General features: G+C 48.7%; 1 protein-coding gene across 1 annotated transcript; it reads left to right on the top strand.

Moving 5' to 3' along the window:
• The first annotated feature begins 3,832 nt into the window (after window positions 1–3,832).
• On the top strand, window positions 3,833–16,550 carry UNC119B (unc-119 lipid binding chaperone B). The gene is made up of 5 exons (XM_082354525.1): window positions 3,833–4,125; window positions 6,668–6,781; window positions 10,658–10,784; window positions 10,913–11,085; window positions 12,997–16,550. The coding sequence occupies exons 1-5, from the start codon at window positions 3,882–3,884 to the stop codon at window positions 13,107–13,109; spliced, it is 771 nt and encodes a 256-aa protein (XP_082210651.1). The 5' UTR covers window positions 3,833–3,881; the 3' UTR covers window positions 13,110–16,550.
• Window positions 16,551–16,571: the final 21 nt, after the last annotated feature.

Here is a 16,571-nt window from a genome sequence, read left to right as displayed (position 1 = left end):
CACATAGCTGGTAAGTGGCAGAGTGAGGCTGGAACTTAGCTCTGTCTAACCGCAAAGCCTGTGCTCTTAACGTCATGATGTACTACTTTTAAGAAGGAACCTTTTGAATGTAGATAACTGAAGAAGCTGGGTGATGGTTACGTGGAGGTTCATTATATTATTCTTTCTCTAAAAAGAAAGTAATCTTTTAAGACTTAGTGATACAAAGTGCGTAAGTACATTTTAAAAATCGGGGGACTTCCCTGGTGGCTCAGTGGTTAAGAATCCGCCTGCCAATGCAGGGGACACAGGTTCAAGCCCTGGTCCAGCAAGATCCCACATGCCACAGAGCAGCTAAGCCCGTGCGCCACAACTTCTAAGCTGCACTCTAGAGCCCACGAGCCACAGCTACTGAGCCTGCGTGCTGCAACTACTGAAGCCCACGCACCTAGAGCCCATGCTCTGCAACAAGAGAAGCCACCGCAATGAGAAGCCCGCGCACCACAATGAAGAGTAGCCCCTGCTCACCGCAACTAGAGAAAGCCCACACGCAGCAATGAAGACTCAACACAGCCAAAAATAAATAAATAAATAAAATATTTAAAAAAAATTTTATTTGGGGTGCAGAATGTGAAAACTCATCTTTCTTAGTCCTACCTCTTTAATCCCTAGAGGATATACAGGTGTATTATCTTTGGTGTATATCTTTCATTTTATATGTATATATATTTATGTGTACATGCACACATATTTACATAATATATTTATTTTGCACATGTGCAAGTGTGCCTTTAGAATTCCATTAAGGAATTACTGAATCAAACTATATGCACGGACTTCCCTGGCAGTCTAGTGGTTAAGACTGTGCTTCCACTGCAGCGGGTGCGGATTCAGTCCCTGCTTGGGGAACTAAGATCCTGCATGCTGCACAGCGCGGCCAAAAACAAAACAAAACAAAACGAAAAACAGTATATGCACTTAAAATTTTGAAAGTTCTGCCCTCAGCAAGGCTATGTGAATTTCCACCCACCAGTCTTGTGCTGTACGACTTTGGAATACGCCACGAATCCTTTTTGGAAACAGGTGGGATATAAATAATAAATTAATGCTTTTAAAAAACAGCCCTCAGCCAGGGAGAGAAGTGACTTGGGTACTAGGGAAATCACTAGCTCTCAGTTTCCCAGACCACAAGGCCTGCCTGCAGTCCCAGCCACGACTTGCTGATTCGGTGGATGCCACCTTTAGGGAGGCAGCAGGAAGGAGGACTGAACTTCCCTGCCTTGGCAGAAAAAAGCCCTCTGATGTCCTGCTTACCTTGGCTGCACCAGCTCTGGGCCCCACCTGCCTGGCCTGATTGGAGGCAGACTGCCTGGCAACTCTGGGACTGCCCTGGAAAACAGCCACTGTCACACCTCTTACCGTGAGGAAAATAACCAGCGTAAGGAGAGGGGCTTGAAGAGCACGAAGCTGCGGTGAAAGGGAGGCCAGCCTTTCCACTCCAGTCTTCCCATGTCTGGCCAAGGGAGACATTGGGGTTGCTATTTCATGCAGTCAATCTCTATTTTTCTTTTTCCACCCAACAGGGAATTAGTATATGTACTTTTCAGAAAACTTTTTTTTTAAAGAGCCTTTTGACATACCTTAGAAAGATTTGGTGAGGAGAGGCAGAGGCAGATTGGAGGTTACGGCCCTAATTTTTCCTACTCCTTCTTAAAAAGGAATATTTATAGATATTTTTCCTTTCTTTCTCTGTGTTTTTTATTCTCCTAAAGACATAATCTTTTGCTTTTTAACCAGAGTTTGTAGGTAGTGATCAGAGAGAGTACAGGCCTCAACTCCCTTATATGGCAGTATTTATTTAAAAATTTTTGAGCAGAAAAAAGTGATCAAGTTTGAGGTGGCTTTTAAATTTTAAGAGATTATAATAAGGCTACTTTGACTTAGAGTCTGCCTTCCAGACACAGATCCTAAGTTAGTTAGTTATTTTTATTTATTTATTTATTTAAAGATATACAAGCAGCCCATGATCATATGCTTGTTGTGATAAAATAGTATAGAAGTAGCTCTAAAGAGTGTCAAAAGTGAATATATCCCCCTTTAATCCCTTCCAATACTCTCCTCCCCCAAGGGAACCTCACTTAACTCTAGTGCATATCCAAACCCCTTCCCGTGTAGTTACAGATAGAAATATTCATATACTTTCAAATTTTAAACAAATGGGATTATGTGCCTTGTTCCCCGCCCCCCCCCCCAAACTATCTGTCTTTGAGATCTCTCCATACTAGTAAGTAGAGATGGATCTCATTCTTTTTAACAACTGCATAACATGAATGGGTGCAACTGTAACTTATTGTAATTTTTCAGTGTTACAAATGTTCCTGCAGTAAACATCTTCGTGCATACATGTAGGCTAAATTCCCGGATGTGGAATTGCAGGTAAACGGGTCAATACGTTTGTTATCATCCCTAAAAAGAGAAAAGCTGGGATCCAGGTAACTCTAGTCCTGGTGCTCTGAGAACAAATGTTCAGTGAGCAAGTGATTGTGGGAAATGGCTCCATGCTAAACTCCCTTCTTGGTGATTCACAATCAAGTAGCATATTAAGAGTTCTGGAAATTCTTCAGTAACCACTTACTGCTGAGTAGTTTAAAAAGAATTGTTTGCAAAGGGAAATTGCAGTGTGCAAATGTGTAATTCTTGTACACATCTTAAAATTTCCCTGAACAGTTTGGGAAGTCTCCCCCCGGGTGGTAATCTCTCAAAGACAGGACGGCATTTAGATAGGAACTTGGCCACATACTGTTCCACCAGGCTGGGCAGCTGAGGTGGAGTCAGGTTTGGATTTTGTCCAGGAAACAGGCGAGGCCTGTCAGCCATGCCCAAACCCCTCATATCGGATGAGAGGGATCCAGCAAGTCCTGCATAAATCAAGGCTTTGAGGCTGACCAGTGGGGAGAGGGGTAGAGTTTCACTTCGGCCTGAATCTATCTATGAGGTGACATCAACCTAGCAGACACACTTTGCATCAGTCAGGCCCAAGCCTCCAACAGAGAAGAGTGTGGATCCAGAATCTCTAGAGAAGGAGCCACTTGGGGTATAAGAGGGCAGTGTCCTCCCCCCTCCCACTCACCTCCTCCAGTCCTTGAAATCATGGTTAATTTCCATGGCTCAGTGCAGCTGTCACCCCTGAAGCCTCTCCCCTACCCCCTAGACCCCTCCTGTGTACTCTGGTAGGACCTCTGCTGCAGCAATTAGCAGTCTGTTTTGTCTTCTGGTTCATTCATACTTACTGGGCTGGTCTACAGGAAGGGCCACATGATGAGTTGTGTACCTCACAGTCTTCCCCAACAAAGTGGGAGCTCCTCCATAGCCCGGTGCTGTTCAGGCCTTCCTTCACTCATTCATTCATTCGATCATCATTTAGCACCTACCATGTGTCAGGCATTAGCTAGACAGCCTGAATACAGTGGTGAATACAGCAGACTCAATCCCCCCCTCTTTCGTATTCTTATATTCCCTGTAGCCCAGCCCAACGTCTAGCCCAAAGCCTGACACAGTACGGTTTAGAAATGGCAATCTAATTGGAAAGCTGCCTTTGCATAGCAAGAACTGTCTTACCTTCTAGACTACAGATGAAAAAACATTTTCTCAAGATGCCTCGTCTACATTTTATGTGATGGAAAGTCATTTCACTGTACGGAATATTTTTTTAGACATCTGGGGTGACCTCGGGGGCCTGATGGAGAATCTGGAGTACTAAGGTGCCAGCCACCTGGCTGGACCAACGCTGGCGGGAGGGCGCTAGCGACGCGACCCGCAGGTCCCGCCCACACAGGCCCGGCCCCGCCCCCGCTCTCCATAGTTACGGCTGCGGAGGCGGCGGCCATCTTGGCGGCGGAGCGATGAGCGGGTCGAATTCTAAGGCTGCGGCCGTGGGGTCGGTGGCTGGGCCCGGGGGGCTGGTGACTGGCAAGGAGGAGAAGAAGAAGGCTGGCGGCGGCGTCCTGAACAGGCTTAAGGCGCGGCGGCAGGCGCCCCACCGCGCGGCCGACGACGGCATCGGGGCAGCGGTTACGGAGCAGGAGCTGCTGGCTCTGGACACCATCCGGCCCGAGCACGTCCTGCGCCTCAGCCGGGTCACAGAGAGTAAGTGCGGGGCCGGCCGCGCCCTCCCCTCGCGCCGGTCCCCGGGCCCCTTGTAGCCTTAAGCGGAGCCGGCCGCTTGCCGCTCGGCCGGCCCAGAGTGTCCACCCAGGCGCCCCCGGCCGGCCGGGCCGCGCTGCCCACACTCACCTAGACCTGGTCGGGAGGGTTTCTCCTGGGGCTTGACTGCCCTCCTCTGAGTCCGGCCACGCCAGGCTTCCCTGTGGCCCGTCCCCGCTGAGCCCTCAGGCCCGGCCGTTCTCCTCCTCAGCTGCATCTGTTTGGGTGAAGACCCGCCTTGGCTTAACCGGATCCTCCTGACCCTGGGAAGTGGGCCGCTGCCCACCAGCTATCAGTGAAGTTCCTGCCCAGCTAGGCCCCCTCAACCTGTCTACAGCCAGCTTCTGCCGCCCTCTGCCAGCCCAGACCCCTACCCTAGCTGCTTTCTCTGCCTTTCCCTCCCCTCCGGCCCCTGAGAGCCCCGCCCCCTTTCCAGCCTGCCTTGGCCCCCTACCTCTTTGGGCCCCTAGCGTTGCCCCTTTGTGTGCAGGTGGGCTCCTCCTCCCTCAAATACATTGCCGTGGCATTTCGTGCCGCATTAAAAAAAATATTAATAAAGTTTCAGTTCACGAACAAAACCAATATGTGAATCCTGCTTTTGACACTTGTTCCAGTGAATTAAGAATATGTCGGGGTGTCAGAGATGCATTTCTTGCATAAAATGCAACCGTCCTACACCTTTTCATTGATAGTATGAGGGGTGGGGAGAAATATATAGCTCACCCCCTGTCCTGGTTTTCCTCTTTTCTGTTCTTTTCCAGGCCAACCCCTGACTTGATGCCCTTTTTCTTGCTGCTGTTTCCCCCTAAGAGTTTGCAGTCAGTTGGTTAGACCCTGCTTGCCCAGCCGGCCCTGTCCTCCACACTTCTAACGTTGAAGCACCAGCACTCCCTTGATGGATGAAAGGCTGCCGTCCTATTATCTGCTGAATTGCTTTAGTCGGCAGCCCAGGGGTGCTCAGGTGTCCCTCAGGGAGATGGAGGCCGTCCCAGTGATTTGAGAATGACAGTTTGGGGGGATAGGCCTTGGTCCAGCCTGTATGAAAGGGAATTCCCATCTCATAAAGTAGCTTTAATTTGAGTCTGGGTATTTTCATATCCCCATTTTCCATCACTTTTTGGGTTGGGACTGTCCTTTGCATGCCTGAGTATATCTTTAGAAGGTCTTGCTATTCTGTTTCATAGAAACATTGTGAAAAAGCTGCTTCTGTTCTGACCCAGATTTCATTTGGGGCTCTGAAGGTACGGAAATGCTCACCACCTCACCTTTCTCACCCCATGCTTTCTCCTGATACCAAACGTGAATTAGGCCACTCTAATGCCTGGCCCTAAGCGGCATTCTAGGAGAGCACTCAGGTCCTGTGCAGGAACTTGAGCTTGGTGCCATTGCTCAAACACACCTCAGCAGCTTATTGGAGAAAGTCACAAGTCAGCTTGGTGACCTCTGGATTTTTTACTCGTCTTAAAATCTGTTCCGTTCAGCAAGTTATTTATTGAGTCCCCTCTAAAGGTGCAGAACCAATCTCAGCACTTTTGGGAGTTACAGAATAATCAGTAGCTCTCAAGTTTGCCATCTTATTGGAGAGTCAGCTTGTAAAACATGAAACAACTAACACAAGCAGGCAGTATAAGATAAAGTGCCAAAGTGAGTTGTGGAGAAGATGCTCTCAGGAGTCATGATAGAAAGAAATCAATGAAATTGTCTTTGATCAGTACTGTTTTGATTAGTTGATCAGGTTTTTGGGGGCTCTACTTCACTTTGGCCTCACGCCCTCCACAGCAGATCTGTCCTGCTGCCTGGGTAGGTATGGCCCACCACCTGGTTTTGTGCAGCCCACAAGCTAAGAGTGGTTTTTACCTTTTCAAATGGTTGGAAAAAAAAAAAAAAAGTCTTGGGACACATGGTTATATAAAATTTGTATTTCGTGTCTATAAATAGTTTTATTAGAATGCAGCCACGCCATTCATTTCCATGTTTGTGGCTGCCTTTGTGCTACAGCGACAGAGTAGTTGTGATAGTGACTGTGTGGCCTCAAAGCCTAAATTATTCATCATCTGACCCTTTACAGAAAAAGTTTGCTGATCCGTGCTTTGTGATACGGTCAGCAAACATGCACCATATTAGCCATTAGATCAGCATAAATGTTTTAAAATGGATTTCTAAAAAAAATTCTATCCTGTTGTGATATCCGATGAAAGGTTTATAGGCCATTTTTGAAGTGTTTCCGAAGAAATCCCCTTTTACCATCCCTATTTCTAAAGTGTTACAGTAATCTTTCATCCACACAAGCCCATGCACTTTTTTTCTTTCTTGGATCCCCTAATTCTCTCCACACAACTTTTGCTTATAACATAAAAGGAAGTTTTGCGGTGTATTTTAAGTGAATTGTGTAAGAAAAAAACCTGAGTTTGCTTCAAAACTTGAGAAAGAAATGGTAGATTTGGAGGATTATTTAACGGCATTGGTCTCTCTCTCTCATTTTCAGATTATTTATGTAAACCCGAAGACAACGTCTACAGTATTGATTTCACACGCTTCAAAATTCGAGATTTGGAGACCGGGACAGTGCTTTTTGAGATTGCCAAACCTTGTGTGTCAGGTAGGCCTTAGTATTGCAGTAGCCACTTGACAGTTGGAGCAAAAGGTCTTTCACGCTTGAGTTTTTGTGTGCCATTGCGTCCTGTGTCACAGACTCCGGCGGCCTGCTTCCAGTCGCCTCCTGAAGCCTGCCTGTGGGCCTGTTGGCTTGAAGCTGTGCTGAGAGGCTGATGTTTGTTGAGTATCTACTCTGCGCCGGTCACTGTGTCCCACATCTTTCTGTTTACATCAGTTCATGTAATCCTCACACCTCTGTGAGGGGTTATTATCCTTATTTTACAGATAAGGAAACTGAGGCCCAGAATTTCCAGGTGACTTTCCTAAGGTCCTCTGCCCTTTGATCTTACCATGTTGCCTCCACTTAGGAAAGGAATCCTTGAAATTAAACTCCAATGAGGAAGCGTACCTGAACCTTGAGTCCTGGGGACACTCTGGAAGGGTGATACGGAGGATTCCAGTCCAGACCATGAGGCAGTGTCTTCTCACGCCCTTTTCTTTAAATAGTGTCTCAGATTTCCCAGTAAGTCCTAGTTTGGACTTTAATGTCCGCCATTTTCTGGATGAACAGAAGGCCCAGACCTGTGAACTCATCTACTTGGGACCCCTTAAGGTAGCTTTGAATAGACACTTCCTGTGCTTGTGATGCAGTTCCAGGGTGATTCATTTCTGACCAGGGGACCACACGTAGGTCTTTGGAGCACATCACTGGAAATGGAGCACCCCCTGGAGTTAGTTACTAGAACACCAGCCTAGATAGTCCTTCAGAGTATCAGCCATGGTCTGTGTTGATGACTCTTTTTGCCAAGCTTTTCTTATCTGATTTGCTATTCAGAAAGAGCCTGTAAATTCGGTAAGACAGCTGTTAGTAACCCAGATAAGTCAAAATGCTTTCACGAAAAAGTCTCAGCTCAGGTTAATTATACAGCCAAGGCTAGAGCACTGGTCTCCTCACCCCACCCAGTATTCTTTTTTAAAAATTAATTAATTAATTAATTAATTAATTAATTAATTTTTGGGCTGCTTTGGGTCTTCGTTGCTGCACGCGGGCTTTTAGTTGCGGCAAGCAGGGGCTACTCTTCGTTGCGGTGTGCGGGCTTCTCATTGCGGTGGCTTCTCTTGTTGTGGAGCATGGGCTCTAGGCGTGCGGGCTTCAGTAGTTGTGGCACATGGGCTCAGTAGATGTGGCTCACGGGCTCTAGAGCGCAGGCTCGGTAGTTGTGGTGCACGGGCTTAGTTGCTCCACGGCATGTGGGATCTTCCTGGACCAGGGCTTGAACCCGTGTCCCCTGCATTGGCAGGCGGGTTCTTAACCACTGCACCAGCAGGGAAGTCTCACCACCCAGTATTCTTTATGCTGTCATAATCTAGTACTGACCAGGGCGCCTAAAGGCTCAAGCGGGCTTCCCTGGTGGCGCAGTGGTTGAGAATCTGCCTGCCAATGCAGGGGACACGGGTTCGAGCCCTGGTCTGGAAAGATCCCACACGCCGCGGAGCAACTAGGCCCGTGAGCCACAATTACTGAGCCTGCGCTTCTGGAGCCTGTGCTCCGCAACAAGAGAGGCCGCGATAATGAGAGGCCTGCGCACCGCGATGAAGAGTGGCCCCCACTTGCCACAACTAGAGAAAGCCCTCGCACAGAAACGAAGACCCAACACAGCCGTAAATAAATAAATAAATAAATAAATATTTAAAAAAAAAATTTAAAGGCTCAAGCTTGTGGGTACTTAAATCTTGTATTGGGAGGGTCAGGGCCAGCCAGCTTCCTGGGTCTGTGCTGTTCGTATCTCTAAGCCACAGGTCCTAGTACTTAAGATGTTCCCAGGACCCCAGGGCTACTTCAGGTGTATGGATTTGGATGAGACTGGGCTCAGAATAGTCATTTCAGTATAAAACTAAATCTCAAGAAGAAGGTCAGCTGCAGATACTGTAAAAATGCCTTGATTTACAACCCATCCAGTCTTTACCTTTAAGGATCTTGATTCACTAAGAATACGCACACACTGATTCAGTGCCCTCCTACAGCACTTGTTCTGATGAGTTCGAATCCCTGAGAAGGTTTGGTCTGATCCTTTTTGAATCCCACTGTTGGAGCCAGGGCTGTGGAGTCTCTGGCTTTGAACCCCTATTCAGTCTGGTTGCCCAGCTCCTCTTGGGCTTGTCACAGGCAGAGATGTTTGATGCTAAAAAAGACTCCTCTTTTACTGCACCTATGTTCAGCCTAGAACTGGAAAAAATACCTTTGCTGGATATTGGGTGGCTGTAGCTACTAGAGAGAGAACTAACTCCTTGTTTACATTAGATTGTTCTCTGATTCATTTTACAAATCTTTCATTCCTGGGTTCAGGAGTGGACTAGACCAGAGCCCGTCGTTACTCTTGTGGACCCTCTCAGGTCTCACATGTTCGTTCATGGCCCATCTGCTTCACCTTTTCCCAGGTGCTCAGAGTGTTGGGCCTGGTATGGCCTGGAATAGGCATTAGTCCAAGGAAGTGCAGTACCCCAAGGCTATAGGTCAGTGTCTTCCATTTAAATAGAAATATTATTTCTAGGGATTTGTCTTTGCTGTGTCAGAAATTTTTGCATTCTTTGAAAGTGCCTTTTGAATAGTTTCAACTTTTATAGCCTTATTCTTTTGGTTAGCAGCAAGCACTTTAACTGGGTCAACAGCAGACCTGGTCTGTATAGCAGAGACAACGTCACGGCCACCCCGCTGGTGTTTCAGGCATCACCGTTAGGATATGGCCCAAGGCCCCAAATTATGTAAAAGGCAAACAGCTGATTGTTTAAGAACAGGCCTTGAGTCTGATGGACCCGGATTCACATCCCTGCTCCCTCCATTTACTACAGGCGTACCTCATTTTTTTTTTTTTTTTAATTTTTATTTATTTATTTATGGCTGTGTTGGGTCTTTGTTTCTGCGCGAGGGCCTTCTCCAGTTGTGGCAAGCGGGGGCCACTCTTCATCGCGGTGCGCGGGCCTCTCACCATCGCGGCCTCTCTTGTTGCGGAGCACAGGCTCCAGACGCGCAGGCTCAGCAATTATGGCTCACGGGCCCAGCCGCTCCGCGGCATGTGGGATCCTCCCAGACCAGGGTTTGAACCCGTGTCCCCTGCATCGGCAGGTGGACTCTCAACCACTGCGCCACCAGGGAAGCCCAGGCGTACCTCATTTTATTGTGCTTCACTTTACTGTGCTTCGCAGATATTGTGTTCTTTACAAACTGAGGGTTCGTGGCAACCTTTCATTGAATAAGTCTATTGGCTCCATTGTTTTCAACAGCATTTAAAAAAAAATTTTTTTATTGAAGTATAGTTGATTTACAGTGTTGTGTTATTTTCTGGTGTACAGCAAAGTGATTCAGTTGTACATATGTATATTTTTTCATATTCTTTTCCATTATGGTTTATTATAGGATATTGAATATAGCAGCATTATTTTTAAATTAAGCCATGTGCATTGTTATTTTTGGACATAATGCTATTGCATACTTAATGGATTATAGTAAAGTGTAAACATAACTTTTGTATACACTGGGAAACCAAAAATTTCATGTGACTCACTTTATCATGGTGGTCTGGAACTGAACCCGCAATCTCTCTGAGGTCTGCCTATATCTGGGGGACTTTGGACACGTTAGCTAATCTGTCTGAGTCTGAGCTTCCTGGTCTGTAAAGTGGAGATAAAATGAAGGCAACACCTACAGGGCTGTTGTGAGGATCCTGTGAGGCGTGCAGCACGGGGCCTGGAATTACAGCAGGTGCTCAGTGAGTACTGGCTGCCCTGCCACGTCGGTGTCGGTGTCGGTGTCGGTGTCGGTACTGCTGATCGGTTGTGCTCTTTGCCGAGATGGTGATTCAGCTTCCGTGTGCTCTTGCAGACCAGGAGGAGGAGGAGGAGGAGGAGGAGGAGGAGGCGGCAGGTGGAGATGTGGATGTCAGTGCGGGCCGCTTCGTCCGCTATCAGTTCACACCAGCATTTCTCCGCCTCCGCACTGTGGGCGCCACGTGAGTACCAGCATTTCCTGAAGGGAGGACGTTCTTCTGGTTCAGAGAAGAATGTTCTCCGTTGGGTTTGGGGTTGGCTTTAGAGGAGGGAGGAGGCAAAGTCAGGCTCACAGAGATTTATTTTGCAGGGTGGAGTTCACGGTGGGAGACAAACCTGTGTCAAACTTCCGGATGATCGAACGGCACTATTTCCGGGAACGCCTGCTGAAAAACTTTGACTTTGATTTCGGCTTCTGCATCCCCAGCAGTAGGAACACTTGTGAACATATCTATGAGTTTCCCCAGCTTTCTGAGGATGTCAGTACGTATCCCCTGACTTTCACAACATTCTGGATTCTTCAGGCTAGAGGAACAGACCTTGAAATGAAATCCATCTAGTCCAACTACCTCATTTGCAGAGAAATAGGGACATGATGCGTCTCTAGTCTTTTGACCTCAGGCTTCTCGTTTCCTATTGCTCCTGTCTCATGTTTCAAACTCTGACTCTGCCTGCGTGGGAGCACTGAAGGTTTTAATACAGGCCATCCCTTTTAGATGCCTGCTGCGGGGAAGAGAGTGGCTGAGGGAGATAAGAGGAGGCCCCTGACAGTCCCTGGGAGTCCAATTTGATACACGGCCAGTCATGGTTTCACTGTGTTCTAGTCACCGGCTCCTGCTCGGCACTCCTTTAGCCCTTTGCTTTTTCCCTAATCAGAACTACATGGGAAACTGTGGGCTAAGTAGAATTCTAGTCCTGAGGACTACCTCTTTCTCATTCTCTTCAGGTAGAAGGTTAATTAGATAAAACTGTTAGAGTAGATGCAGCAGGCTCTAGGAAGCTGTTAGAGGTTCTGGAGCAGAAGGAGTGGCATGAGGGCAGCAGTGTCTGAGGAAGAGTCATCCTGTAGTTCTGGGGAGGAAGAACTGGGGAAGGCACCGGAGGGAGAAGGCTGGGCCGGGGAGGAGGTGGACTGAGTGACAGAGGAAGAACAGGCTGTGTATTCCCATGGCTTCAGTCTGGCCCTCTCACATTAGCATCCCCTGTGAGGAATTAGGGAAGGTTGTTCTAGAGCAATCAGGATGTGAGTGGGATCCTGTGAGTAGTGGTGGAGTTTAGTTGGATCTTTGGGGAAGGTCTACATACACCGACCAATTTTCTCAGAATCCCAGGTCCTTAAAATTGTCATTTTCTGACAGGTATTCTTGACTGGTGCAGCAGTACTGTTCCCAGGTAAAGTGAGGATTGCTGAGAAGTGGGCAGGGCGTTGATGACCGCATCAACTGTTAGGATCCTCGTTTGAAGCCCACTCCCCAGGCTGGGCTGGAATATGTAGATACTTGTGAGAAAAGATTATATACAGTATTTCAAGTTTTTATCTAAGGCCATGTAACTTTTTCTTCTTGAAGCCAAATAAGCTAAAGGAGCGTGGGGGTCAGTACTCTGGATATGAACTAAATGACTCTGGCCTGGCTGAGTTCAAAGAACTTGAAGCAGTCAGCTCGCCTCTTGAGAACTGTGGTCAGCAGCAGCATTTCCTCCAGAGGATGCAGAATAGCCTGTGACCATTGACTCAGAACCAGCCAGAGGCAGTGACTCGCAGTTCTCTCGACTCTCCAGTTATGGTTAAAGAGGTCGGGGCAACTGCCTGAACAAACAGAAGATTTAAATCTGGATCCCAAGACAAGCTCACCCTTTGCTGGATTGTTGGCAGGTTAATACCCCGAGCCATCTCTGGAGAAGGCTCCTTGCCCTTTGTGCCCCTGCGTCCGTGCACATCTGGGATTCCTTTGTTGTCAGGGTTGCCTGTGGGACGTGAGCACAGTGAGGCGCAGCTTTCTGAATTTGGACCAGAGTGTCTAGAGGTGGGGACCAGAAGCACCAAGTCCATAGGCTGCTGTGGTGCCTGTTGGCAAACGGGCAAGCACCTCTCCCTGGGGTTCTGACGGAGCACCAGGCTGGCGATGGCCTCGGAGGGCCAGGTCCAGAGCTGGTTGCATCCTTCTGTTGAAGTGGACAGCATGCTCAGTTTGGGGGCCTCTGTGGTCCCCAGGTCTCCCCAGCTCTCAAGGCCTGGCTCCCTCTATTCTGACCTCATTATTCTGACAGTGTGTGCTCACATTTTCAGGAAGCGCTGGCTTACGAATTTTAGAGGGAATGCTAAGTTTTTTCCCACCTGGCCCATGGGGCAGACTCACACATAAGTCTTTGCTTTTTTCCTTTCCTGACTTGCAGTTCGTCTGATGATTGAAAATCCCTATGAGACCCGTTCTGACAGCTTCTACTTTGTCGACAACAAGCTGATAATGCACAACAAGGCTGACTATGCCTATAACGGGGGCCAGTAGCTGTGGCAGGAGCGGACGGGGAGGTGCTTTGCTGTGGCCCGAGGTCCTGGTGCATGGAGGTGGTTGAAGCTGCGGTCTGTCGACACACATCTGGAACCTGGCCCCAGGAAGCCGAGGCTGGGGTGGCAGTTTCCTGTGCTCCAAGAGAGGTGCCAAGCAGTGCTGTGTTTCCTTCCCCAGTATTTTTTCTTCCTTTTTTCCCTGCCCTTTAGGTCACAGAGGTACTATAGTAAAACTTAGCATAAGGCTCCTGGAATCCAGATAAAAAAAAGAAAGTTTATTTTCATGTAGTCATGGCTCCTCTGGGTTGTCCTGATGAGCCTGGGTCTCTCCAGGCACAGCCGTGCCGGGGAGAGAAGGCTCTTCTGTAGGTTCAGGGGTGCTGTGGGAAGCTGAGACTCCTCTCTCGCCTGCGGGGTCGCCATCAGCACGCTCTGACCTCAGCCTGTGCATCGTCCTAAACCAACTGGGGGGGCAGAGGGAAGGAGTGGTGCCAGGAGTTGAGGCACTGGGGTGGGCAAGGCTGCCGAACTGAAGGATCTGTCTTACGTGGGCGCCGCTTATCTGTCTGACTTGCGGATCCTCAGCTGCTCCTCCTGGGGCTCCACTGAGGTTTCAACCTGCCAGTGCCTTCCTGTTCCCCTTCCAGAGGAAAGATGAGCTTGCTCTGCTTCTCCTGGCTCCTGACTTCTGAGTTTCTCCTGAAATACAGTGTGTCAGTTTTGCTCTTGGAACTGTAGTGTCTCTCGAGGCCAGAGCAGGCCGTATTGTATTTTGCTTTCTTATCTCTAGGCTTCTTGTGGGGAGGCTTTATTAAAATGTCAGTGGCGTTCCCAGCATATAGGATGTGTGGCCAGACTTCTGATAGTATCAATCAGGCTCCCGGGGCTAATCTGGGTCATGTCGTACCTGCTTTTGTACTGAAGTAGTTCCTGGAACCATCCTGGCCGGTCGGACCTAAGGTAATGTGTATTCTGGTCCTTTGGACTGCCACTTGGAATGGTTTTGGGCGTTGGGAAAGGGGGAAATCAGCTGAGGTGGCCTATCAGAGAGACATGTTCTCAAAAAGCTTCCTCACACATCCCTCAGGCCCTTGCTGGATGGACTCTCCGCGCTTCAGCTCCCTACTCTTGTCCGACTGTGTGGGTGATTTAAGTGCTCAGGCCAAACTCCTGACCCTCTGAATAGACTGTTGCTGCGGCCAGGGTTTAGCATTGCTAGAAAGGTCACAGTAGGAAGGGCCCAGGTACGTGGTATCTGTGACCGGAGAGCTGTCTCCCTAGGTGCTTGGGAGAAAGGCCAGGTGGAGCCCGGGAGAGAAGGGCCAGCGCTTTGCCTCAGATGCTCCTGTGCTCTCACTGACCAGTGCTGCTCCCTGTTTGCATTCTAGAGCGTGAGTGGCCTTGAACCGTGGTCCAGTGCTTTGTGCCAGGCCAGAGTCTGGGCTGTGCCAGATGCTGGCAACTTCCTCACTGAGAAAACCCTGGTTAGCCCTGTGTGCTGGCACTGCACCCAACCCCCGAGGGAGGAAGAGACCGGGTTCCCTGCAGGGTGGGCTACTCATCCCCAGACCTGTGAATCCCCGAACTGGAGTCGGCTGCAAATCCAGGTGCCTTATGTGTGGCTCCATCCCATACACTGCCAGACAGACATCAGCACTGCCTCTTCACCTTCTGTTTCTCACTGGGGCTCCCTCAGCAGATTTGTGTTCATTGAGCTTCAGAATAACCCCTTCTCTCTGTGACAGAAGCCCAGTCGGGAGAGTTTTTCTACTATTTGATGTTTAATTATTATCTAGGATGTGGTTTCTGGAGCTGCCCAGAACTCTGCTGAGTAGAGTGTGTCTTGGAAATGTGTCCCAGGCAGACCACGTCTTGTAGGCTAGTGGGCTGTCTCTTACCTGCAGTGTTAGCTTTTGCTGGGAAGAGGGCCGAGGAGGCAGGCATTCTGGCTTGAATAGTGCTGTATCCTCTTCCCAAGAGCTTGCTTTAGTCTCACTGGAGGCCGTTTTGAGGCCAAGTGCTTGGTCTGTGCCCAACAGCACAGGGATTTGCGATCTTCTGCTCCTGAAGGTCTGGTGTTCTGTACCTGGGACTCTGGATTCTTGTGTCTAGCTACTCAGGAAACCTTGAGAAGCATTACCACCCTGGGGTGTTAGCTAGGGTAAGTCTGAAATTCAAGCTTTTGTATCCGAACTGGATACAAGTCATACCTTCTCTGAAAGTAGCTGAACTCATCAGAAGTTGAATCAGGAGGCCATGTTGTTAAGGAGTCTGGGCTATTGGTAGCAGTTACCTGTGGGCAGTAAAATGGGGGGAAAAAACCTACCTGCCTGGGGAGACCGTGCCCTCTGTTCAGAGCTGGTACCTGAGAGGCAGCTCCTGAAGGGAACACATTCCAGCAGACAGGCCCAGCTGGCGCCAGGGGGCCTGCTGCCTGCACCCCTCCCTCTCGTGTCTTGCTCCTGTCCCTCTGGCCTAGGGTCTCCTGGGAGAGCGACTCTCTTTTCCTGTGGAGCCTTTGGGCTAAGATGCCCTTTTAGCTGCTGCAAAGAAGATCCTGGTTTATTTTATTCTATGTTTTAAAGAGTAAACAGAGGAAATAACTAAAAGTAGTCCTGGGATAAAGTAGGTCATCCTCTCCTCGTGTGTTAGCTCAGAGCTGTCTTGCAGGGAAAGTACTTTCCAGGGCCGTGTCGGCCTTCCTGAAGACCTCACAGTCTTTGGGCCATCCAGTTCTCAAATAGGAGCGGTGATTTGGGGGTGTTGGGGCTATGCGGAGACTGGAGATTCTTGACGTGGCAGTAGCTGGGGGGATCTTCAGCTTGTTTCTTCAGTTGAAGTGGGACTCATTTCCGGAATGGACTTAATAGGCTGTGTCTCATGTGCAGATTGGGTGAGTCTTGCCTTAGTGTGTCTTGCCACCCTCGATAGGCTCCCAGGGTACTCTCTTTTTTTTCTCTGTAAAGTCCCTTTCTTCTGGTGGCCGTTGTCACTCTGATGTCAGTGAGGTTGGGGAATGGGGACAGTTCTCAGAATCATAGCACAGACTCGTCTGTGTGTGCGGACCCCTGATGCAGAGGGTGCTGCCGTACCTGGCGTAGGAGCCCAATCGTCAGATCACTATGTTTCTCACATTCCGCGTCACAGGACATCTTAGGTACAAGAAGGGTCTGGTGGAGGTGGATTTACCCCTTGTTGCACAAAGGATCATGTAAAGTCACTGAACTTGTGAAAGTCTATTTTTTTCCCTGTATATCTATTTTTCACAGAATGTAAGAAACGTTAATGACCTGGTCTGTCCTTCTTCCCCTTTCCCCTTCACCTGAGGTCCTCATTCCAGTTTGTATTGTCTTTGTGTCCAAAGTAAACTAGGTGACTTATTTGTATAAAATGTTATTTTGCCACAAGAGACAGTAATAAAAGAAAGATTTTCACAGTACGCGTACCCTCTCTTGTCTCC

Source organism: Balaenoptera borealis (genome assembly GCF_965194805.1).
Source record: "Balaenoptera borealis genome assembly, chromosome: 14".
Classification (NCBI taxonomy): domain Eukaryota; kingdom Metazoa; phylum Chordata; class Mammalia; order Artiodactyla; family Balaenopteridae; genus Balaenoptera; species Balaenoptera borealis.
Note: the sequence above shows the minus strand (reverse complement) of the source record. Positions and strands in the feature narration are given on the sequence as shown.